We start from the raw sequence: 26,749 nt of genomic DNA, 5'->3' as shown, positions 1-26,749 counted from the left end.
CTTGTTCGGTCCGGTGGTGCTGAGTAAAAAGCGTGTCATTTATCGTTAAGGTAATAAACGTAAATGAGTATTATCTATCCCTGGCGATTTTTTTCGCTTCAAACTGGTCTTAACTCACTCGCCGTAGATCGCGCCTCACGCGCGCTCGCTGTTGTGAGTCTTGGATGTTTACGCTATATGCAGCTATGAAAATTAGCTGGAAGACGAGTCATAATTAGTTTTTGCGGATTGATAACTTTAGGTTTTAATTTGGTTGGCCTTGGTCGCTAAACGTTTGGACAGATCAATTATCACTCGTTTATTGCATCAATGCAAAACTGTTATGTAATTCTCCGTGACATCTCAGACGAATCTCAGAATACGTTGTCCGAGCATTCTCGAGCCTTGAATACTACGGGATCTTAGCTGGTCGTACAATTCGTGAAAGGCCCATATTGTGACCGCTATCCGACTCTTTATTTCAGGTTTATGATAACAAATTATAGCAGCTTCTCTCTTCAGAAACCTGAAACCTTCAAGCAATCTTCGACTACTTAGTTGGCTTGCCGTTTTAATTTAATTAATTGCCACCCGCGAGTGAGAACCTGCGCCGTTTGTTCTTCCAGCGCCGTATTACTTGAAGGTTTAGCCTCTGTTTTAGGAACGGTCAGCAGCTCAAAAGGAGGGGGGAGGGGAGTTGTAGCGCCCGCTACTTAACATTATGCGAATCTTGTCTGAGTCCGGAAGATGAAATCCCGGATTCAATAGGACAGCGGGAGTGACAGGCCTTCGAACCATGAAAGATTAACATGTTCGTTTCATTTAATTTGTTATAATAACATAGGGGGTCCGGTGCCCCATATACTAAAACATCTCCAAGTTCCTGCCGGATTTGAAGAAAACACATCTTTGCAAGGTAGTTATCCGGCATTCTTTAGCAATCTAACGTCACAAAAAAGTCCACTATCACCGGTTATCTAGAATTTTGACGTAGAACTGCTCGGGATGGCACAACTCAATTCGCTTTACTGAGTCCTACGCTGCCTTGAAATCTTCTAAGCAGATATGTAGTGGGTCTACACTTTGAATTTTCGGAATTTATTGAGAATCTATCAAAAGTTTAGTCCATGGCAGAGCGACCTTCTCGAAAACCACATTGGTATTTGCCAACGAAAGATTCCTGTAATGGCCTCAGACTGTAGAACAAGACGCGAGTGAGAATTTCCCATGTTCATTTGAGGATGGTTATATCTCTATGTAATATGTGAGCTGCGTAACAGTTGATGATCCTCTTGTAGATGCCATATGGGAGCTTCGGAGATCGCTGCTATCTAGGAAGTTTGGTGGCCGAATTTCGGAGAAAAGTGAGGGCACTTCTTTCAAGTACCACATCTACTACGGTGGTGGTAAAAAGGCAGAATATAGAGTCGGTTTCGCAGTGTTGGGAAATGAAAAGCCACGAGTTATCCGGTGGAGGCCCTATATGGGAGTTGAGAATTTGACTGGTTAAGTTGAGAATGCTAAGGACGTGTTCTACCACAGGCTCGAGACGACCTTTGGAAAGTGCCCAAAACATGATGTGAAAATCATCATCGGAGATGCAGATGCCCAGATCGGGAGGGAGGAATTCCTCCGTCCTGTCATTGGAAGACATAGCCTTTGCCGCGGCCAGAGGGATGGCCAAGTTTAGCACCTACTTTTCCCGTCTAAATATTCGGAAACACACCTTTGGGCATCCAAATGGATACTCTAGCTTTCAGATCGATCAAATCTTAATTGACGGTCGCTACTTTTCGGATGTCATCAATGTACGGACTTTTCGGGGACCAAATATCGATCCTGGCCACTATCTCGTCGTGTATAAGATTCGCGCTAGGTTATCGAACGCAGCGAAGATTCGCACTGAGAAGAAGCTGCGTTTCAACATCCAGCGGTTGACGGAAGATGACGTGGCAGCGGAATACGCCAGAAAGCTTGATTAACGAAGCTGAAAAACAGTAAGGCTGCTGGGAACCACGATATCCCAATTGAACTTCTAAAAACGAAGACCGAGCGGCTGTACGCAGCAATCCACCGGATCGTTGTCAGAATCCGGGCTGCAAAACAAATGCCTAAGGTGTGGTTGGACGGCCTCATTTACCCTATTTTTTAAAAAAAGGACATCGACTTGAGTGTTAAAACAATCGAGACAGTACATATAAGGTCTGCCTATAAGGTGCTCTGCTGTATACCGTTCTGAAACTAAGACTAAAACCATAAGCGGAGTCCTTCGTCGGCTAGTTCCAAATTGATTTTTGTGAACGTCGATCCACGACGAATCGAATGTTTATCCTACGTTAGCTACTAGACCAGTTCCGAAAGTTCAACTTGCAGACTCATTATACGTTTGTGAACTTTAAGGCGGCGTACGATTCAGTCATATGAAATGAACTGACCTAGAAAATGTTGCGACGAAAATAATTACGCTGGTTCGTGAGACCCTGGATGGGGTAAAATCATGCGTTAGAATAGCGGATGAGACCTCAGTCGCATTTCTGACGTTAGATGGACAGCAATTGCCTTGGAAGGTGTAATACGACGAGGGAACGGAACTATCCTTACGAAATCTACCATGCTTCTTGGTTTTACTTCATATGGCGGAGGAGTTCATATACCTTGGTACGCTCGTGACATGTGACAACGATGTAAGTCGTGAAGTAAAACGACGAATTGTTACCGCAAATCATGTTTTCTACGGATTATGTAGCCAGCTGTAGTTCCCATATTTCGAAAATTGCACAAAATCTTGCCTTAGCCCTTTGCGGACATGATCATGGACGCTTATAGAAAGCTAATTGACGAGTGCTTGGAATTAAGTTTCGCTCGTTTTCAAATCTGGAGATAATTGTGATCCATAAACTTCTTTTGTGCCAACAATGTCTTATATAAATTCCAATATGGCTTTCGGGAAGGCTGTGGAACATCGACTGCCATCATCGAACTCGTTGATGAGTTCATTGGTCAAATTGATAAAAAAATAGTAGGGTTTTTTTACCTCAAAAAGCATTTGATATTTAAGACCATGAAATTCTTCTAAAAAACATAATCGTTACGGGGTGAGAAGAGCAGCCAACGACTTAATAAAGAGCTATTTATCAAATCAACAACAATATGTATCAATTGATCGTGTACGTAGTAGTTTACTCCCAGTCGATATAGGGGTTCCCCAAGGAAGTAATATAGGTCCTTGACTATTCCTGGATTACATAAATGACTTTGGAAATCAAAAGCTGCGTGAAATACCTAGACTCTTTCAGATGGTACAGCCTTATTCTACGCTCGTTTTAGTACGCAATCAATTGTAACATGCATCGAAACGGATTTAGTAACTCTTACAGAATATTTTTTTTATGGCAATTATCTTTCTCTGAATCTCACTAAAATGAAATCCATCACTTGGTTTTTTATTCGCCGCGCAAAACAAATACTCCAACATCCTGACCCATCGACTGGAAATTTGTCCATTGAAGAAGTTCCAGCTCTTAAGTACTTAGGGTTGCAATTAGATTCTTACCTTTCATGGGATGCTAATGTTAAGCAAGTATCGAATAAAATTGCAGCATTGTGTGGTCGCATGAAATGAGTGCGTTGTTTTGCACCTAATGAAGCATTGCTACGATTTTATTACACATGTATTTTTTCAATACTGCATATTTTTTATAATTGTTTGGGGTCAGGCTGCTAAATCTAAGCTTAAAAAAATCAAACTTTGCAGAATAGATGCTGAAAAGTAATTTATAATTTACCTCACTTATACTGCACAGTTTCACTTTATACACTTGTCTTGTGTGACTCTCAAACGATCATGATGTCTTACACAGCCCCAAATTTCATCATAATATTTGAGAAATTGGGCATGCACGAACCTAGGGCGCATTCTGAATTATTGTCCACTGTCTGACCCGACAAACTTCGCATTGCCACAAATTAAACTGTGTTGTACATAAATCGTGAATCTCGCATGACCTTTGTCACAATCTTGAGTTTCTGGGGCGTTCATGGGTGTTTTAATATACAAATTTTCCTCACAGTAAAGTAGAAAACAACTCCCCCCATTGCTTAGCCTGATAAAATAAAGCGGATAGCATTCAAATATTCGCCATCATTACAAACCATTTCGCCGAATACCATTTTGCGGAACACCAATTCTCGGTTGACCATAACGCGGAATATAGAGTTTTCCAGAATACCATTTCGCGAAAAACCTTACGCGGGATGTACCATTTCACGGAAAATCTTTTCGTAGAAAGTACCATTTCGCAGGGGTGACCCAACTGAAGGAAAGTAAAAGAGGTCAGTAGACCTAGGAAAATAAATAAACCTAGATAGAGGTGATCTCTACGGGGGCTGTCCCCGTAGTGGCCGGCGCTTCCGACGGCAGGTCGCCGGCAACATTCGCGTCCTGTGGCCGTCTCGCGCTGAATTGTCTAATGTTACTATTGATAGTTTTTGGTGGTCTTGTTATTGACTAATGTTTTATGAGAGAGTAAAATTCATGCCTCCAAAAATACCCATATGCCAAATATGGTACCATTTGATTAATTAGTTTTCGAGTTATGAGGAAATTTGTATTTCATTTGTATAGGAGCCCCCCCTCCTAAAGTGGGGAGGGGTCTCAATTCACCATCGAAAAAATTCTTGTCTCCAAAAACACCCACATGTAAAAATGGGAGCCCCCCCCCTCTTAGTGGGGCGAGGGGTCTCTAACCATCATAAGAACCATCACTTAATCAGGAACATGTTCGAATATATTATGTAGATCTATCAACTATTTTTTTGCAAATGTAGGTTTTTCTGGCTCCTGTTAGTTTTTTCCTGCGTCCTTAATTGTAATTACGTTATCACTGTTTAAATTTTCCTGTTTTGTAAACTATTTTTCCGTTTTGTATGTGAAACTACCCTCCAAAAGAACTAAGTTCCACTGGTTTTTCACTTTAATTGTAATTTAAATCTTGGCGTTTTTCTTTTTCCTTGTTTTTTTTTTGTAAGTGTCTACTGCCAGGGGGCTCTTTCTGTGAGCTCTTTAGTGTGGGGGTCAGGGGAGCGTATTAAAAAAAATTCTGCGGTTGTGGTAAGAGGGAAAATGGGGTGTGGCGCAGACGCATGAACCACGAGCTGTATAAAGTATACAAATGAAGGTAGTGCAATGTGGTAGGCTGCGGTGCGGTGGGCCGAACACGTGACCAGAATGCCCGACGAAAGAGTCGCCAAAATTGTTTTTAACAGAGAACCAAGAAGAGGCCGTATGCTTCGGGGCAGACCTCGCACCTGATGGATGTGCGCTTGCGAGGATGATGCACTACTATACTACTATAAACTATAGTATACTATACTCTAAGTAGATCAAATTATTACAAAATATAAGCAAATATTGATATATCATACGTTTTATTTTGACACGATACCATTGCATGATTTTTAACTAGTTTCAATAGCAGAATAATGTATTAATTTTAATATAGGTATTTTTATTGTCAACTTTTGCTCGGGTAGTTTCCCGCAAGACGCAGTAAGCTCAATTGAGCATTGAGCAGGTTAGGCACGTTTTTATGACCTCAGTGATTCCATAGTTTCACTGCTTTGTGTGTACTTTAAAGTAATATCCAATCAAATATTTTATTATATTACTTTATTTCGTCAAATTACTGCGATACGTAAATAAAAGCATCCATTTTTATGAAACCTATGAAACCTCGTGGCCTTTAAATAGCGTGTTGACCAGCTGCATACATAGCACTAACCACATTGTTGAAGCTATTGATGCTACAAATGCTTTTTAGACTGAAATGGCTTTTTAGCTCGAAACTAGGCCGAGGAGACATTTTGTGTTACAACAAATATTAGCAGTTAGCAGAATATATTAAACTGAGCGGAAAAAAAATCGAGTAGATAACTAAATGATACACGACATTAAACTATTTAAAATTAATATATACACTATATTGAAATAATCTATTGTCACTTACACTACACACCGCTTACATCAATATTGATTGTTTACACCACACGGCTGTGTTTACATGAAACCGCGACGCGAACGCCTAGACTAGAGCGATCATTTGAAATGTATTGATTAGGCAATGAATGAACCTACAACAGATTGCAGACGCTCAAATGATGGTTAAGCTAAAATCATTTTAAATCACGGTGAGCGACAGAACACCGAAGGGTTTTAGTTTGTGAATGTGTTCTGTTGCTATTTAATCCGGAATCGTTCTGCTCCGTTTGTTCAATTGACCCATATTAGGTTCGCCACCCGGTCCGGTTGGTCGGTTAGTTGCCGTCCCGTCCGTCAGTCCGTTGGTTCGCTGCAAAAAATCAACAACAATAATAAATAAACAATCACACTTTTCCATTCGTCGTCGTCGTATAAACCCTATTAAAACCCATTTGTGTGTACTCGACTCGCACACATTTGTGTACTCGCCGGATTGAAGGTCATTCTGCGTGGCAGAGACACCCCGAGATATTCGATGTTTATTAGGGAACTTCTACTCGGTGCGGATGTTGTGCATGTTGTGCAATTTTCGGCTATTTTTGGCTCTCCACATAACGGAATAGGCCATTTGGAACGAAATCAATAATTAGGTGTATATAAGGGGTTGGCAATTTGCCCCCCTCCAGATGAGATTACTTTTTCACAGTTAAAAACGACGAACTTCCGGACGGTTGACAGTACACGGTTAATCAAATTTAGTCAATTGTAATGATTATGTTTCTCTTTCAAACAAAAAGTTTGAGATTCAGTGAGTTTTATTGTACTTAACGTACTGTGTTTTTCATGATACTGCATTTTAACGAAGAGGAGGTACATCCGCACTCGACCTCTCCTATCGCGGCGGCCCTTGATTCATAGCCAATTCACTGCAAGCGTGAGGTTCATTCTATTTGTTTGGGTATGATTACATTGCATGTACACCGCGTTTGCGTTGACTTGACTCATAAAGTCGTCATGTCATTTTCCTTAATTTATATCTTGAGTCTGAATTACTGTATCTATTCAGTATATTTGCAGTGCAGTATATTTTGTATGGAAACAATCTTGTTTGAATAGAATACTTTATTGGATGCCCAAATTGGGAAAAAGATATTACACAAGCTCTATTAGACAAGGTTTCAATTGCCCGAATAAAAAGTCCAATGAATTGATTCGGTTCACAGATTTGCAGATAGGATTTGTAAGTCTCAAAATTACAGAATTACCCACGAGTTATTTATAGGTTGTGTAGTCACAAACAAGGTGTAGTATATAATTGGAAATAACTTTTATGTGATGTAACCACAGGCCACGTTTACTCATCATCGTAGAAACAGCAAAAACCGATGATTAATGTCATAAAATTCCAGTTCCCTGACATGATAAGGACTTCTCTAGAGTAAAGCTATCGACGTCGGTTTTTTTGCCATATCAAGCAATTTAAAATGCAATGATACTCGAAATTGAACTAAAGCGCCTAATTACCGACCCGAATGTATACCTCTTCTAACCATCAAACAGCGATTGTAATCGACCTATTCGCGTCAAGAGCTCGCATGTCCAAGCAACAATGAAAGCTCCGGCAAAGCAGGTCATTCTCTTACACACAGCTCTCTGGGTCTGGCTGTACATTCAGTTCTCGTCATGTGACCTCAAACCGGCGCGCAGAGTGAAAAAACGCGCATCTCTTAGAACTCTGCTGATTATTCGTCGATTCGATGGGTGCGCGATGATGGGCTCCAACACCAACACCCTTGCGCCACAGAATAACCTCACACTGCTGAAACAAAACTGTTTGCTTTCCCCCATTTCCACCTTCTCGTGCTCGTGCTCTCTAGAGTGTCGGGCCGGCAGAGATTCATCATCATTCCGCTTAAATATTGAAACTTTTGCGATGTACCGAGTTTTCTCTACTTACCTACAACTAACATCGGAGATAAAAAAAAAAGCTGCTGCATACAAATGATGCAATTACCATTTATCCGCTAGCCAGTCAGCCAGCTAGCCAGGCAAGGCTTTACACAGACTGGACCCTGCTGTGCTCACATCAGCAGCCTGTGTACAGGTGTAGGAATGGTGTGTTGTGCGAGTGTGTGTCTGTTCCAGCTGCTCCTCCGCCGGCCAGAGGCCGCCACATTGATCGAGTAGGAAAGTTGTGTGTTTGCCCACAGTTCAATCATCATCAGTACACACGATGGATATCGGGCTGTACTCGATACTCACTCCGCACCTTGATTACAGATGAGCAGCAGCTAGCTACCAGTGGCAATGGAGAAACGCTATTAGGCACGATGCACTGGAATGGCAAGGTTTTGAATCATAAAAAAAATACTTCAGAAGGTTGCGTAGCTTTGACGATTCCATTTAGCAATCTATAAATGACGTGTTGGAAAAAACCATCGTTTTTTGAAAGTAAGAACGAATCATGACAAGTTGGGATATCTTGCTTAGAAGTCCAAATCTGGTGAATATAGCGGGTGGCATAAAACTTGCCACAATATTTATTTATTTATTTATTTATTTATTTAAAAAAATCCATCTGACTGTTTGTCTTAATGAATAAAATAATTCTGGCTTCTATTAAAAACATTGACTAGTCGCTCTCGAAAGACATGAACCGGAACATTGAAGTCAAATAACTCAAACACTTCATTGAAACGTTGGCACATAATTCTGACAGGTTCATGAACGCCAAATTGGCGGTTCCGCGGCTCTAGGTACAGAAAATTCCTTTGACGTAACTGCCTAACAGGAGCATATATGTTCAACTGCTCCAGTAGCGAAGGACAGTCTACGTGGTTGGATAGAAGCTTCGCAGCGCAGACAGCTTGGGCAATTCGTCGTCTCAACTCCAAAGGCTGAATACCAAGAAGTCGGCAGCGATCTTCGTATGATGGCAAGTTCAGCGGGTCACTCCAAGGCAAATGGCGAAGCGCGTAGCGGATAAATTTCTTCTGCACCGTTTCTATTCTGTTGCACCAGTTAGCGTGAAATGGGCACCAAACAACAGAATTAGTTTCTAGGATCGATCTCAGCAATAGAGCGATTTAAGGCAGAGAGGATCACGAAACTCATCGGCAATTTTGAAAATAAATCCTAGCTGGCGGTTAGCTCTTGAGATGATACTTTCATAGTGGCTCCTGAATGTTAACTCGTTATCTAGCAGCACTCCCAGGTCTTTGACACATTGCACACGGTGGAGACAGTGGCCCGAAATAGTGTAGTTATGTTCGATTGGCGCACGCTTCCGGTGAAACGAAATTATGTTGCACTTGTCTATACTTAAAGTTAGACAGTTTGTTGCACACCAGCTCACAAAAGAGTTCAGGTATTCCTGTAGTTCCACGCAGTCGCTTTGGCACGTGATGACTCTAAAGATTTTTGTATCGTCAGCATAAAACAACCGACAGTCCTGCGGAAGCAAAAGCGCGACATCGTTTATGAAAATCGAGAAAAGAAGCGGGCCCAGGTTGCTGCCTTGTGGAACTCCAGATAGATTGGAGAAGCAGTTGGAAACAGTAGATCCTACTTTGACACATAAATTTCGCTTCGTTAAGTAAGATCTAAACCAGCAGATGGCGTCCGTAGATACACCCAGTCGCTCCATTTTCCCTAGCAGTATTCCGTGGTCTACACGGTCAAAAGCAGCTTTCAGGTCTAGATAGATAGCATCAGTTTGCAGGCTAGAGTCCAAGCTTTGCATACAGCGGGAAACAAACTGCATCAAATTTGTGGTTACCGATCTTTTTGGAAAAAATCCATGCTGCTCAGCATCAATGTAGAATTTACAACAAGCAAACATAGCGTCATTAACAATTATCTCGAAAAGTTTTGAGCAAGCGCACAAGGACGTGATCCCGCGATAATTAGTTATGTCACGTTTATCGCCTTTTTTATATATTGGGAAAAGATAAGAAGATTTCCATCGGTCAGGGAATTTGCATTGCTGTATCGACATATTCAAAAGCTTGGCGATAGGAGAACTAAGTGCAGAACCGCATCGCTTCAATACCGCAGAAGGGATGCCATCCGGTCCAACTGCGTACGAGGTCTTCAGTTTACCCAATGCAGCAATAACGGTATCAGTATTAATATGGGGTAGCTCGAATGGGAAAGCGTCACGTGGTGCTACGTTGCTGGCTTCCTCAATTTGTGCGCGAGAAGCGATGGAGTCGTTGAACGTTAATTTAAAATGTTCGGCGAAAAGGTCGCACTTCTCACGTTCACTGTTGGCGACGCAATTCCCTGAAAACATGGACGACGGAAATCCATTTTCCTTGCGCTTTGTGTTCACAAATGACCAGAATTGTTTCGGTTGCAGACGAAGATTATCTTGGATGCGCTTCACATATCGGTTGTACAAATAACGATTGTAGCTACGTAAATTATCTTTCAACGGATACTGGCAATATGTGGCCGAGCGTGGTCGTGATCCAAAATTACGGACCCCATAGTTTTTCGTCTTTTCTCTTCCCTTTTTTCGTTCCAAGGTGCGTCTTTTTCCAAATCTCGACTTCTCGATTTTTTCTCGACTTTTGTCTGCATCTGTTCCGATTTTTCTCTTTTAGATGCCCCGGTTTTTGTTTACTGTCACGTTTATTTTGTTTTCGGCTCTTGGTTTTCTCTTTGCTCACCGGTTTTCCTTTTTCATCTTTCGTTTTACCGTCTTTTTCTCTCCCTTTCTCTCCGTTTTATCTTTTTTTTATCTTTGGTCCGTTTTTCTTGCTTTTCTGTTCTTTTTCTGTTCCCCATTCTATTTCATCTTTCTCCTTTTATCCTCGTTTCCTTTATCGGTTTCCTTTGCTCTCTCGGCAGTCTTCTTTTCCCTTTTGATTTCTCTTGTTTTCTATTCCGTTTTCCCTTTTTTCTTTCCCGTTTTCCTCTTCTTTTATATCCCGTCTTCCCTTTGTTTTTCTCGTTTTCCCTTATTGGCTCTCTTGGTTTCCTTTATTCTGCCCGCTGTTATTTCTTTTTATTTAATTCCTGTCTCGCGTTTTGCATTTTTCAGTCCTGATTTGCCTCTTATTTTTCTCTTTTCTGTTCCGTTTTTCGTGTTTTTTCAACCGTTTTTTTTTCACATTTTCAGGTTTGTGTTTCTTATTTTCTTGTCCCGTTAACTCTTTCTATTTATTCGTTTGCATCTTTTCCGTTCTACCACTTATTATGTGCTGCTGTCACGTTTACGAGATACGAAGCTGGTCTAAAAAGCCAATCGTGGTATGTTCGAATCTCGACTAGGCGGTGCTTGCTAGATAGAGTCAGTAGGAACGTTACACTGGCCCCGCAATTTTCCTGTATTCTAACAGCCGACTGCGAAATCTGTCGATAACGAATGGTAATGTCTTGTGACGGTTCAAGCCCAGGGCTTTACTTTTTACCACTGTTGTGGCATTCGTGATTTCATTTATTCTGTTTCTTCCCATTTGTCTTCCGTTTTCAATTTTATCTTAATTTCCCCTTTTTTGCTCTCGGTTCTTAATTTTCCTACTCCCGTATTTTCTCCTTTTGCTTTCCTCCTTTTCTATCCTCTTTTCTCTCCGTTTTTGTTTCGTTCTTCTCTTTTTCTGTTCAGTTTGTCGTCATTTTCTTTCTTCCATTGCTTGTTTTCTTAATCGTTTCCCTTTTAATCTTCCGTTTTCTACTTTTCCCTCGCATTTTTTCACGATTTTTCTTATTTTCCTGTCTCGTTTTTTTTCTTTGTCCCGTTTACTCTTTTTCTATTTATTCGTTTTCGTCTGTTTCGTTCTACCCCTTATTATGTCCTGCTTTTCCTTCTTTTCTGTCACGTTCTGTTATTTTCTGTTTCATTCCATTTGTCTCCCGTTTTCATTTTTTCTCCATTTTCCTCTTATTTTATTCTCATTTCTTAATTTTCCGGTTCCCGTATTTTCTACCTTTTGTTTTTTTTCCTTTTCTATCCCGTTTTCTCTGTTGTTTTGTTCCGCTCTTCTCGTATTTTGTCCAGTTCGATGTCATATTCTTTCTTGCTCTGCTCGTTTTTCCTTTTAACCTTTCATTTTCTTAGGAGACGGACTTATTTATTTATTCATCTTCAACATTTAATTACACAGATTGTTTACTAGATCAATGCCTCAATTCTAACTTTGTAGGTAACCTTACTAATATTAAAATCAAATTCGCTTGACGTGTCATTAAAAGCTCTGCAGTACATAGCCTACGGTTCATTTTGGCCATAGTTGGTACGGTGGGAACGATGCCAGAGCAGAGTGTAGTTACGTAGTTGCCTGTGAGGGACATGTGCACATATCAGGCTAAGAAGAGAGCTGCAGTCAATATCGCCGTTAAATAGTCCGAAAACAAACATTCGCTGCAGTAGTTTTCTCCTGGCTGACAATGTATCGATGTCAATAAGCCTGCATCGTTCGATGTATGGGTACCCATACAACAACCCCATACCCAAGAACGCTCCGAACGAGTGCGCAGTATAGCGATTTCAGTACATAGATGTCTTGAAAGTCATTAGTGTTCCTTTTCAAAAACCCCACATTCAATTTCCTAAAGTTTTGTACGAATTGGTCAATCCCCCTCTTGCAGTGGCGCTTCTCCATTTTTCTCAGATTTACGAAAAAACTCATTTTTCACTGCATTTGAATTAATTGTTTTGACCAATACCAACATCCTGTGACGAGAAATCTGAGGTGCATGAAAGTTAAATAATAGGGGAGTGTCGTCGTGGTTGGGCCACGTTTTGGAATTCGCCCATAGCTTTCGTTTCCAAATGAATTTTGGAAATCTAAATACAGCGTTGCAAAGGTCTAAGAATAAGATATATTTCCGAAAAGTTTTGAACTGATTGCTTGAAAAATAAAAAAGTTATAGGCATTTACGTGAAGACAAAAAATGTTGTCATAGTCGGACCATGTTGTACAGGTTGGGCCACCGCAGAAAATCTAAGACATACGTATTGAAATTCAATATAGAGACATGAAAAGAATGAATTCCGTGAACAACGACTCATACAGGTACAAATACCCTATTTTTAATTGCATTTTTGCGAAATTTTGGCGATCTTGTAAAATCAATATTGCTACAATCGCCTTTTCCGAAGTGCACAACTACAATACAAAAAATAACAAAAATCTAGGTTTTTATCGTATTAATTTTGCTTTATTTCATCACATTTTACGTGACTGCCATTCTCTAGTGATTATTACGCTTCGGCGCTTAAAATTATGGTGGCCCAACCATGACTACTCAAGTGGCCCGACCTTTACAAATAGCACTTTTCTAGTATTTCACCTTAGGCTTCCCAAACACCTTACTGGAGGGGATTTTTCTATAGTCTTCGTGTGCAGCACAACACACTTCATACATTTTCAAAATTTATCTCGTTAATTGCATTTCATGAATCATTTCTTGAAGAAAAGTTCATTGCGCCTGGAAAACTTTTTTTGTAAGATTTAGGCACTGTTTTTAGTACGGGTGTTTCGAATACACGATTGAAACTCACAATATTGTGAAAAGTTAGCTATCACAGTAAGAAGTTTTACAATGGTTGTATTATAAATATCATGAGTTACTAAAACTGCAAAATCGTGATGGCCTGACCATAACAGTGGCCCGACGATAACGGCAATACCCTAAATACCTTCAAACATAGCGTGAGACACTAAGAACTATCACGAATGTGATAGATGCGTTGTAACATATGTCCTGCCATATTGTAGCTAAAAATTCATAGATTTATTTTTACTGGCAAAGAGACGGTGAAGGACTTTGAGATGCTGACAGAAAGCATGTTACTCGAGCACCAATCTTCAAATTTGTCCACTAGGCGTTGCAGTTCAATGCAGTCGGATTCATTTTGATTACCTTAAAGATTTTTACATCGATGACATAAAAAGGCTGACAACCAGATGGCAGGAGAGCTGATAGTTCATTTGAAAAAAAAAAGAGAAAACAGCATTGGTCCAAGAGTGCTCCACTGTGGTACGCCAGAGATGTTGCAGAACGAGTCGGAAAACTCGGACCCGATCTTCACACTCAACCTACGGTGTGTTAGGTACGATTGTAGTTACTTGCACAACAATGCGGAAAATCCCAGCTTCTCCTGACTAGCAAGCAGGATACCGTGATCCACCCGATCAGACGCTGCTTTCAGGTCCGTGTACATTGCATCAATTTGCACTGCTTTATTCATGTTTGCGCAGGCAGAACGAGACAAAGTCAACGAGATTCGTAGAGACTGAACGTTTTGGAGAAATCCATGCTGGTTTGAAGAAATGTAGTGTTGACAGCTAGCGAACAAAGCGTCGTACACGATTATCTCGAGCACTTTAGAGCTGAAGCCTAACGATGTAATCCCTCGATAGTTTGTAACGTTGCGCTTTTCACCCTTCTTGTGTACCGGAAACATAACTGAGAATCTTTCCACTGAGTAGGAAACTTACACTGCTGAATTGAAGCATGTAGTGAGAGAGGCCTTGCGTTAATAGTAGAATACTTTTTCAGGATGCAAGACGAAATACCGTCAGGTCCAGCCATTAACGAAAATTTTAATTGTCCAATGGTAGTCGCGACAATCTTCTCAGTTACACGAAAAGCGTAGAGGTTGGACGACTTCATTGGTTTTGCGATCGTCCAGAAACAGATCTACAGGCAGGTCACCCTCAGTTATCAACTCAGTTAATAAATATAACTATACCCTAGTTATCAACTATAATGTTGAGCGATTTTTATAATTTGTGGAAGTCTGTGTTTCATCTCCCTCGTAAATATTCCAACATCTCGAATTTTTTTTTTGTTTTTATTTTTATTTTTATAGCTTTTGAATATGAGGAAGCAATATAATGGTTTGTAAACACATCAAACAGATAAGATGTGATGGGAGCCGAGCAAAGAGCAGTGTTTCGTATCTCCTGAACATTTTGTTTCTTTATTTCTTTAATTCAAAGACAATATCGAACTTTTATTTGAACTATACCTGCTTATCAATCGGTCGGTATTTATTGACTCCGGCATCATCATCCATTACGAAATAGTACATACTTGACATTGATAAGAATTTGCCATAATGCTAATTGGGTGTAGAATGGGCAGCATATCGGCAAGAAAAGGTGTATCGGCGTTATCGGTCGCGGCATGTCTAACGAATGTCTCCGAATGGTGTATCTTATCAACTCAAACTCAGTTAGGTGCAAGAATCTTTTTTCATAAACGCACAATGGTTCAAAAGTATTCACGTGTTTTTAGCAACACGGTTTGGTTTCGCCGATCCTCGGCACTCCTATTAAGTTAGAGCAGGAAAATATTGTCATACCTCCGTGGTAATGATTAGGAAAACATACCTGAATGATGGATCATTACTCCAAAACAAAGGTAGTTTAGCCGAAAAGTTATGATGAAACTTTATTATGAAGATTACAAATGATACACAGATTTCTCGGTAATCCAATGACAACACTTTTGGCTAAATTTAGTCCAACTGGCAGAAACCGGGAGTAAACACTCTATGGTCTGTTCTAGAAGATCCTTTTACGTCATTGTATGCCAACGCGCTACCAACAACGCTAAGATATACAAACAAGTCTGTTGATTTTAGACGAGCAACTCGGCGCGGCCGATAAAGTTAAAAACTGAATCACATGTGCCCGTGCCGGCGCTGGCTGCGGTGCCATTAGCAGCCAATCCAGTTGTCGGATGACAATACTGTATACGTACTGCGTGCGGTACGGTGCGGTGCTTCGCAGAATCCAGCTCCGAGATTATTTATTTTGTGTCCCCATCTGCTGCTGCTGCTGCAGCAGTAGAAGTAGATGGGGCGACATCTAATGAGTCACATGATGTGGTTTCTTTCCCTCGTTGCTAGTGCCACACAGATGTGCGGCCAATTTCGGCAGATTTTTCTGATTCAAGATGATGGAGGAAGGTTGCGCAATGTATTTTGTACAAGATAAGATTCTTCCCTGACGATAAGCAAGACATTCATTCCATCCGGAAGTAATTCCGTGTTGTTTATTTTTAGTTTTGGTCCGCATTCAATTGCTTTTCGCCGAAATAGGAAATCATTAGTCGTCTTTGGGTGGCAATAACGACGTGTGTGCCGCAATGAATTCAAATTTATGGATGCCGTCATCATGTATGAGCCCACACAAAACAGGTTTTCGGATGCAATGTTGCATGCCTGCATTCAGACGGAAAAATTTGCATTCTCTCACGCGGGGGGAAATTATTCACTCTCCTCTCAAATTCTCTCAATAAACTGAGGAAAATCTCCCAGAAAAGTTACCGTCATTGCCAGATAACTTTATTGAAATTAACACTCATACACTGACTCACGGTACGCAATACAATACCTGAAAACTCACCTCTCTAACGTGCTTTTATCAACAAGTGGCCGCCAGTAAAGATCCATTATGATTCATTACGTTTCATATTTTTAGACATAGGGGAAATATCAAACAGATTACCTGCAACCTCTTCTTGCCGTTACATCATTCAATCAACTCGCTTGTGCTGCTGGTGACTATTACAGAGTGATGAACGAGGTTTTGAGCAAACACCAAAAAGATCATTTCACTGGAGGCACACAAACACTACCGTAGTGTGAAGATCGACTAAAATATGTACTGATCAGCAAACAACGAAACAGGTGTGCGTTGGTGGCAGACAATCAACAACAAATCGAAAGTTTCTTCAGGCATTTGCAGACTTCAAAAAAGGATCGACGGAACAACTTGGACGTTTCTTCAACCTGACGATCGTTATGTCACATGAATTTGTTTTTCAGGAGAAATGTGTAATTTGGAGCACCAAGTGTTAAAGAAGAACATTTTAAACTCACAATTGCCGTGAAATAATATATCGAAAAACTTGTACAAGCACTAATTTGACCATCCCCAGAGTTGCTAGAAAGTTGAGCCCATCAGCCACAACTTACTAATACGATCATCGCCGTAGCGCTCAGAGCGAAAACGCGGTTTAAACTGCGACCGCGAGAGAATGCGCGACGCGAGAGAGAGAGACCATCTTAAGCCGCGCGCGCTCAGTTAAGCCTCGCAACGCACAATAAACCGCCGTTGCTGCGGCGACGGAGAAGTTAAATCGAAAAGCCCACCACCTGCATACAAGCAAGCAAGCGCGAGGAGTTCAGCGAGAATCGCCAAAGTCATACTCTCACACAACTTTTCCGTTTCTTTTTTCGTCTCGTGTGCTAACTAACTACCTACCAACTGCGGCGTGATGTCATCTTCTTCAACATGGTTATAAGCTTGCGGGGCTGACTTTTGCGAAGATCAGCTCAGTACACTTTGAACGGTTGGCTGGGGCGATCGAATTGGATCGGAAAGCTTAAGTAGCGCGGTAATTCCAGCGGCAACAACAGCAGCAGGAGAAAGAAGTTCAACGGTTCAGAGGTGATCCTCGCGGTGGTTTGTCCGATCGGCCGGAGCTAGTGTGTGAGAGTGCTTCTTCAGGAAGAGGAGGAGGTGCACGATCCAGTTGCAAACGATCATTCTTGTCTTTGTTCTTACTTCAACCAAAAAAAAAATTGTGCAGTTTTTCGTGCGGTATTATACGACGCGGAACGAGAAACGCAAAGGAGACTGTGCAAACTGTTCTTGAATCAGTCAGAATTCAAAAATAGTTTCACCAGACAGAGGGCAGTGTGTGTGGAAAACGGTTCGGTTGAAGTTAACGGTCAAAAGCTTGATTTTGGACGCGCTTCGCAGGGCGGCAGTGAAAGTGAAGGGGATCAAAACGAGGAAGTGGTTCAGTTCACTGGGTTGTGTTGTTTAAGGATAGTGTATTTGAGCGTTCTAACAGAACGATTTTTGGTATTTTTGATTCAACAGGAGAGTGATTTAACGACATACTAGAAAAAAAATTAAGTGCTCCCGGTCGTGGAAAAAAACAAAGTTTTTTACAGCCAGTTGGTGACCCCGAAATTCGTACAGTCAGTGGAAAAATAAACTCAGCTTCAAGATGGTAGCCAGCGGAAAAATGGTAATACTGGTATTATTGCTTTATAAATTGCTATTATTATTTTTTTGAAAATTTGCCATGTGAAATGAAAATGAAAAATGCAGATGTCACGAAAATATCAAAGATTTTGAACGTCAATAGCTCTGTCATTTATGAATGGATTTTGATGGTTTGAATACAATTTCCATTTTTAATCACTAAATAGTATAAATCAACGAAAAGTTTCAAGGACAAATTTCCCCATACATTTTCTTCTTGATTGCTTTGCTTCAGAGGCAGACACGACAGTTAAACACACCATCTGTTTAGTTTGAACATTTACCCTAGTCCAATTTGATGTCCTGAAAGAAATGTATTATATTCTGTCTATTTTCTTATATTTTTAATCCATTACCTTTTGGTTTAGGTGCCATTCTATGCTACTGTAAAGCAATTTTCGTGCCCTGCAGATGGTTGCTGCTTAGGAAGCAGGACAAAACATGTTCGAACGGAACGGAATAACCTTAGATAGTTGGAAAGCAGATTGCCTTTCGATCGTTGTCATTGTACGGCTGCATAAAAACTAATGATAGAAAGGAAATTGATTTTTCTCGCCTTTGAACATGTAGTTGATGAGAAATATATTTCTCAACTGTCCAAACACAGCAGATATAACTGCCAAAATTCAAAAAGCAGAAGGGTTTATGTCTCAGGACACAAAGGTAGGCATAGCGTAGGACTACGAATGTATACACCTATAGGTACAGTTCGTTCCGTTGATATTGTTACTATGGACCGTTCTATAAATTTGGTCATAAATGGTCTAAACTCTCCCCGATTTTGTCACGTTTTTGACTCGATTTAAGTCGCCTTAAATGCTACTTAAATGCTATTTTGGCAAAATATACAGCTACTTTACTGGTAACCTTCTTATAGTGCTGACAATGCTAATTTACAGCTAATTACCGACACGAAGAATTTTGGATGCCAATTTACCTATGCAGTGAAAAAGCTAATATACAAGAACGTGCAGTATAAAATGCCAGATACGCTGATTTGCTGCTTATTATTACCAGGAATGGGTAGTTTAATATACAAATTTGCAATTTTTTCTCACAGTAAAGTAGAAAACAACTCCCCTGTCCCCTCATTGCATAGCCAGAAAGCGGATAGTAATATTCGCCATGATTGTACAACATTTCGCCGAATATTTGCGAATATTTTGCGAAAAACCTTAAGCGGAATGTACCATTTCACGGAAAACTTTTTTGAGGAAAGTACCATTTCGCGATCCTCTCCTTACTCGCTATCGCTCGTTCCAGGAAACCCAGGTAGACCTAGGAAAACAAATAAACCTAGACAGTAGTGATTTCTGCGGGGAGTTGCCTCCCCCCAGTGGGCGGCGCTTCCGACGGCGGGTCACCGGCAACACTCGCGACCGTCTCCTTCTGAATGATCTAGTGTTGCTATAGATAGTTTTTGTGGTCTTGTTATTGACTAATGTTTTATGGAATTTATCGAATTTCTCGAGTTCGATTAATTTTTGAGTTTCGCAAATATTTCTGTTTTATTTGTGTGAGAGTCCATGTCCCCCTACCACAGCGGTGAGAGGTCTCTAACTATCATAAAATAAATTCAAGGCTCCAAAATCTCCCACATGCCAAATTTGGTTCCATTTGCTTGATTAGTACTCAAATTATAAGGAAATTTGTATTTCATTTGTATGGGAGCCACCCTCTTAAAAGGGGAAGGGGTCGCAATTCACCATAGAAAAAATTTCTGCCATCTAAAACTCCCACATGCCAAATTTGGTTCCATTTGCTTGATTAGTTCTCGAGATAAGAGGAAATTTGCATTTCATTTGTATGGAAGCCCACCCTCTTAAAGGGGAGATAGGCCATAACTCGCTTTCTAAAGAGTAGAGGGGTCTCTATTCACCATAGAAAAAAATCTTGCCTCCAATACCACTTACATGTCAAATTTGGTTCCATTTGCTTGATTAGTTCTCGAGTTATGAGGAAATTTGTTTTTCATTTGTATAGGAGCCCCCCTTCTAAAGTGGGGAGGGGTCCCAATTCGTCAGAAAAAAATTTGTCTCCAAAAACACCCACATGCCAAATTTGGTTCAATTTGCTTGATTAGTTCTCGAGTTATGAGGAAATTTGTATTTCGTTTGTAAAGGACCCCCCCCCCCTCTTAAAATGGGGAGGGGTCCTAATTCACCATAGAAAATATTCTTGCCCTCGAAAACCTTCACATGCCAAATTTGGTTCCATTTGCTTGATTAGTTCTCGAGATAAGAGGAAATTTGCATTTCATTTGTATGGAAGCCCACCCTCTTAAAGGGGAGATAGGCCATAACTCGCTTTCTAAAGAGTAGAGGGGTCTCTATTCACCTTAGAAAAAAATCTTGCCTCCAATACCACTTACATGTCAAATTTGGTTCCATTTGCTTGATTAGTTCTCGAGTTATGAGGAAATTTGTTTTTCAATTGTATAGGAGCCCCCCTTCTAAAGTGGGGAGGGGTCCCAATTCGTCAGAAAAAAATTTGTCTCCAAAAACACCCACATGCCAAATTTGGTTCAATTTGCTTGATTAGTTCTCGAGTTATGAGGAAATTTGTATTTCGTTTGTAAAGGACCCCCCCCCCTCTTAAAGTGGGGAGGGGTCCTAATTCACCATAGAAAATATTCTTGCCCTCGAAAACCTTCACATGCTAAATTTGGTTCCATTTGCTTAATTAGTTCTCGAGTTATGAAGAAATTTGTATTTCATTTGTACAGGAGCCCCCCCCCCTCTTAAAGTGGGAAGGGGTCCTAATTCACCATAGAAAATATTCTTGCCCTCAAAAACCTTCACATGCCAAATTTGGTTCCATTTGCTTGATTAGTTCTCGAGTTATGAGGAAATTTGAATTTCATTTGTATGGAAGCCTACCCTCTTAAAGAGGAGAGTAGTCATAATTCCCCTTCTAAAGAGGGGAGGGGTCCCAATTTACCATAGAATAAATTCTTGTCACCAAAAACACCCACATGCCAAATTTTGTTCTATTTACTTGATTAGTTCTAGAGTTATGCAGAAATTTGTGTTTCATTTGTATGGGAGCCCCCCTCTTAGTGGGGGGAGGGGTCTCTAACCATCACTAAAACCTTTCCTGGCCCCAAAAACCTCTGCATGCAAATTTTCACGCCGATTGGTTCAGTAGTTTTTGATTCTATAAGGAACATCCCGACAGACAGACAGACAGAAATCCATTTTTATATATAAGATGAACATTAGTTTTGATTGTTCATCAAGAATAAGGTTTGACATTGCATGATTACTTTGAATTGTTCCTATTCTTAGTAAGTCAAAATACACACAAAAAGATATTTTCAGATTCAGGCAGGGAAAGTTCAGTAGGGAAAGCTAAGTTTTTCAATTAACTTTGCTAATGGTTTCACTGGTCTGTGTTCCGGTTATAGTCTTAGAATAATAGAGATCATATAGGGTAAGGAACGAGTTAAGCTGTGTCACCTATTTTAATCAGTTGAAAATAAATGAGCCGAAAATGCACTTTTTTATTCATATTTTCAAAATCTTTTGATAGGAACATCTTCACAAATCACTAAATTTAATTCACACAAACACAATTTACTGGATTACCGACAAGAAATATGATGAATTCAAAATTGTTGTCCAAAAACGTACATTTTTCAGCTGCTGAAGGCCCACCTCGCTGCTAACCAACCCATCACATTTTTCAGCACTGATTACAACCACTCTAAAAGTCAAACACTCAATTGTCACATTCCATATTATTCACTACCTTTTTTTTTATTATCTAAGACTTTGTTACTAGCCGAAAGTTTTATTATTTTATAACAAAACTGAAAATAAATTCTGAATTGACGGCACCTGTTTACCAGTAGCATCTGCTGCAGCGTAACTGATGTACTATTGTGTTGTCAAGACACTGTTTCGGTTCTGGAAATAAGAATTATAGGTTTGAAGTTAACTGAAACCTCTAATGGTGAAAACGTGGTTCAATACTTTCCAGAGAAATGTATCTTCATAATTAATTTTTCTTTATTAAAAACAACAGAAAAGGCAGCTTTTTCAATAATTTTCGAAGATTTTCTCAGTGATTTAATGAAGCAACGATGTGTTTCAATGTTATTTGCTTTGACAACACTGTTCTGTAGTTGGACCAGCGCACACTGCTATGTTTGTCTTTTGTTCTCCCACCATCCTTATGAGCAGCGAGTGAGACGTCAAACTCGCAGTTTCCCATAAGAACCCTAGAAAATAAAAGAGGCGACGAATACCGTTTGCCGAGCGGTGCGGTGATTGTATGCCCCGATAAACAATTTAGACAGATGGCATTTTACGCATCTACTGACCAAAAAAAAAGGGGGAAAAGTTTGAGGGATTTTTTATGGGGGCGTATGAAAATTCAGATTTCAGGACTGCTTAAAAAGGCACCTTGAGAGTGAAAATATGTTCGGTCTGATCAAAATTAGTTCCATCGCTCCAACTTTTAACGCGAAAAATCAAAAGTTTAGCTCAACAATAGTGTCTTCCAATGGTAACAGCTTGATGAACAAAAGGTAGCAAGAAGAATATTGGTATGCTGATATCCCCCACTTAGTTAACCCATCGCTTGTAATAAGGTAAAACCATCAGTGACCCGCTTAGACTGCTTAAAACCGGTGCTTCACCCTATTTGAATGACTTTTTGATTGCACCAAGTTGGCGCGACATGCCGCGCAGCCTGTAAAACAAGCAACCTTTCGTGCTCTCAGTAGAACGATTGAATCGTATTAGCGCGTTTGATGATTACTCATTTAACATTGTTGCCTTACTTTTTTTAAAGTTTTTTCTTCAACAAATGATTCCTCGTGCTCGAAGCTCTCATCGGGCGCATTGATTGAACAGAAAATATTCTAAATCATCACCCATCACGTAGCACACACAGTGCTCTGATGGATCGTGTCTATTCGAGGTGACTCCTGGTTCTTATTCAAGCCATTCAATACCTGGAGCAACACTTTTATTCATGCTCTCTGTCATCAACTCTGACTGAGCGTGATGTTATTTCGAAGAATAGCATGTGGCTCTGGCCTAGAATCGTGCTTCCACTGATTCCCTACCTCCAGTCTGTTCTGATACAAACCCGCGCGTAGAATAACACTAGGTCTAATCCAAGGAAGCTAAATGCTAATACAGTCAGTCAGTCAGTCGAGTTTGCATTCATTAGACTGGCCGCGAAGAAAGCTCGCATGTGTTAATCTACCGTGAAATGGGAAAAACACCGGTGGACAGTCACGTGTTGCTTCGCCGCCGGTTGTGTTTAGCTCACCTCACCTTTTAGTAGTTTAGAATCAATAGTAATTTCGAGCGGAGCGGAGATGAGCTGCGCGTTATTCCGTGCCGCATTCGTTATAACTAACCGGTCTAATCGATTTCGCATTCTTGATGTGCAACAACAAACCCCTGTGGTGTATGATTGGAAGATACGGTTCCAGGCGGTCGGTGCGGTGTGCGGCTGCTTCATCTTCGTCGCCTTTAAAGTGCTCAGTCATGACCTAATGTGTGCTCGTATGAATGATAGGGGGGGGGGGGGGGGATTGTGTGAGTTTGTCATATAAGGTATAATTACCGGACGGTCGATGACATGACTCACAACGTTTCCAAGGCCATCATGGTCGGAGAACCAGGAACCAACACTGCAATCGTGGCACTTCGCTTTGGAAGAGCGTTAACTTTTTTTCCTCTAAACGCTCAAAATTTGAATGCTTTTAGTACACGTCGATGGCTATAAATAGAATGTCTGGCTGTTTTTCATGGTAGGTAAAATATTAATTATAAAAGCCATTCTGACTTATATTTCAGTGGAAGATTTCCATTCAAATTATTTCAAGTAATTATAGGTTGACCAAGATTAATTGCTTTTGGTAGTGGATATTGAAGGCTAATTATAATTTTGGCCTATTTATTACGATCATTGTTTTGGGTAAAGTAACACTTCTCGTTGGGGGCTAATGAAATACAATAAATAATACAACAAGTGACCACCACTTGCATCGCCCGTCGCAATGTGTAAATTCAAAACACAGCACGTGACATGATGGATAAGTTCCTGGGCTCTCCTTGATCTGATTCTCCAAATCCAAAGTGAAGCAAGCAATGTTGCAGTTTATTCGATCAATCCAATTAGCGGCTGTGGCTGTTGGTATAGACACAATGGAACAGGTAGAATTTCGGAAAACAGCTTATCGCGAACAGTCGTTCTTGCGAGGGTTCTCAGTAGCAACTTTAGTTCGATATCTAATGTTGATCTTCACAAAACAAAATTCCAATTAGCAGCTTTTTTCTTGTGCACGTTCAACAGAGATTGTCTAAATTAATTTTGTTTTACTTTCAGTTTCTCACGTTCTTACGTCATCCCGTTTTAATCTGTTTGTTCAAAAATATTTATCTCGTTGACAAGAACAAAAAATTGCAAAGAAAAAATCGTTTTGCGCTCGGGTGACCTTTTGCACGTCTAGCCTCTGATAATATATCCAACAAATAAGGATCCCCACGATTTTCATAATTTTGACATGATTATATAATTTAGATGTGGATGGAGATGCAATCAAACGTGGCGTTGAAATCCATCCCTGCGTTCCTCCGAATTTGGACGGAATTCCGCTGAAGGTCAACTGCTTTTTTGATCGCGCAAAAAACTGCATCGGGACTCGGAGGCGCATATACTATGCAGAAAAATAATTTTTCTCGCGGCTCTACAATTGAATCGCACCGTGCGTCGCGTCGGTCGCTTCAGTAACATCAGTAGCAGCAGCAACGGCAGCGGCCCTCGCTATTATGATTATTATTGAACACATCCCCGATATGGTAGACCGTTTGTTTGCCATGTCTGTCCGTGACGGTGCGCGCGGTGGTGGTTGCCAATGGCGGTACTTGGCCCGAATGCAATTTGTATACATCGATTGTTCTGCGGGGGAGGAGAGCCGCCCGAGCCACGTATGTGGGTCTTGTACTTAATTGCTGTGCGTAGTATGCAGTTGAGGTTGTTTGTCGTTGCCATCCATCCGCTTGCTCCACCCAGCCAGCTAGCCAGCCCAACAGCAGGCAACCTTCAGACAGACGCAGCCAGCATTATTCGAGTCGAGTCGAAGAATCAACACAGTCATTAACAGTCATTGCCACGTCAAAACAGCCGAGGCAATTCTTCTTCGGCTTCGGTGTAATGGTTGTACGGTTTTTTTTCGCCAAAAGGTCGTTCCTAATTGATGACGTGCAAATTTGCCAACTTTTCATGCAAAGTAAATCATTGTTATGCTACAGTCTTATTTCCTGTCAACAAGTGGTTGTCCGTTGTTTCTCTAAGAAAGAGGTAAAATGTATTGTGTATTAAAAACTATAGCCATAATCATATATTTTTTCCGTTACGGGAAGGGTAGTCGGAAGAACATGTACCCAAGCGTTGTCATTCAGCAAAATAATTCTGCCGCAGTTCAGATTTTATTTTTAAAGATATCTACATACCATTGAGATATAGTCCGATGATGACACAATTTTGTAGTAAAAGTAATGCTTTGATACAGAGGATTCGAACCATGGATGTTGGGTCGGTAATAGAAACAATATCCAAAAAATTGTGATATTGAAACAGCTGATTCCGCTTTGTCAAGATCGTCATTCAATGTCCTGGATATTCACGCTTTTGTTTTATTTTTATGATTTTCAATCGCTTTTGCGTGGTTTTGTTGAGTCACACCCGATGAATCTTATCGGCTGTTTTGAAATTTGTACTACGATTGACATAATTTGCCATTCCTTTACAATCTTTACTGTCGAAATAACCACTTTTATAGTATCGAAGCAATTCACGATACATTCTCTTTATTTCTTAGAACCATCGCCATCAATTAATGTACTCGGTTGTCGATTTTTTATCGCATTACTTATTTGATTAAAATTTTCTAGTATATACAATTATGTTTGCAGCCGAAATATTTACAGAATTGTCCCAATGGGAACTAATTAATAGATGTCCGACTAAGGAAATGATAGTTCAGGCCGCTTGAGAATATTTTACTATGAGCACTAAAAGCGGTCCGTGGTTTTCATGGGAAAATCTAATTTGGCCCGCACCCTGTCCACATCTGGGTACCACTGATTATATATGAAGGGGGCGGCTAGAAATGCTTAATGTTATGTTTAATGTATTGTCGTTATCGTCGGGCCACTGTTACGGTCGGGCCATCATGATTTTACAGTTTTAATAACTCAGGATATCTATAATACAACCATTGTAAACCTTCTTACTGTGATAGCTAACTTTTCACAATATTGTGAGTTTCAATCGTGTATTCAAAACACCCGTACTGAATTCAGTGACTAAATCTTACAAAAAAAGCTTTCCAGGCGCAATGGACTTTTCTTCAAGAAATGATTTATGAAATGCAATTATCGAGATAAATGTTGAAAATGTATGAAGTGTGTTGTGCTGCACACGAAGACTAGACTAGAAGACTAGAAAAATCCCCTCTAGTAAGGTGTTTGGGCAGGCTAAGGTGAAATACTAGAATAGCGCTATTTGTAAAGGTCGGGCCACTTGAGTAGTCGTGGTTGGGCCACCATAATTTTAAGCGCAGACGCGCAATAATCGCTAGAGAACGTCAGCAACGTAAAATGTGATGAAATAAAGCAAAATTAATACTATAAAAACCTAGATTTTTGTTGTTTTTTTTTATTGTAATTGTACACTTCGGAAAAGGCGATTGTAGCAATATTGATTTTACAACACGGAATTCATTCTTTTCACGTCTCTATATAGAATT

General features: G+C 40.3%; 1 protein-coding gene across 5 annotated transcripts in view; it reads left to right on the top strand.

Moving 5' to 3' along the window:
* Positions 1–26,749, top strand: part of LOC128745273 (moesin/ezrin/radixin homolog 1) — an 88,008-nt gene that overhangs the window by 23,431 nt on the left and 37,828 nt on the right. Inside the window, exons 1-2 of one of the 5 annotated variants that reach the window (XM_053842300.1) lie at positions 17,245–17,370; positions 17,809–17,959. The exons of 2 other annotated variants lie outside the window; for them this stretch is intronic. In XM_053842300.1, coding sequence (XP_053698275.1) covers positions 17,939–17,959 — 21 coding nt within the window. In that variant the 5' untranslated portion in view covers positions 17,245–17,370; positions 17,809–17,938. Of the gene's footprint in view, positions 1–17,244; positions 17,960–26,749 lie in introns of those variants that run through there. 2 more of the 5 variants (XM_053842301.1, XM_053842305.1) reach the window with 2 other exon arrangements.

The sequence above is a fragment of the Sabethes cyaneus genome, chromosome 1 (genome assembly GCF_943734655.1).
Source record: "Sabethes cyaneus chromosome 1, idSabCyanKW18_F2, whole genome shotgun sequence".
NCBI lineage: Eukaryota > Metazoa > Arthropoda > Insecta > Diptera > Culicidae > Sabethes > Sabethes cyaneus.
Note: the sequence above shows the minus strand (reverse complement) of the source record. Positions and strands in the feature narration are given on the sequence as shown.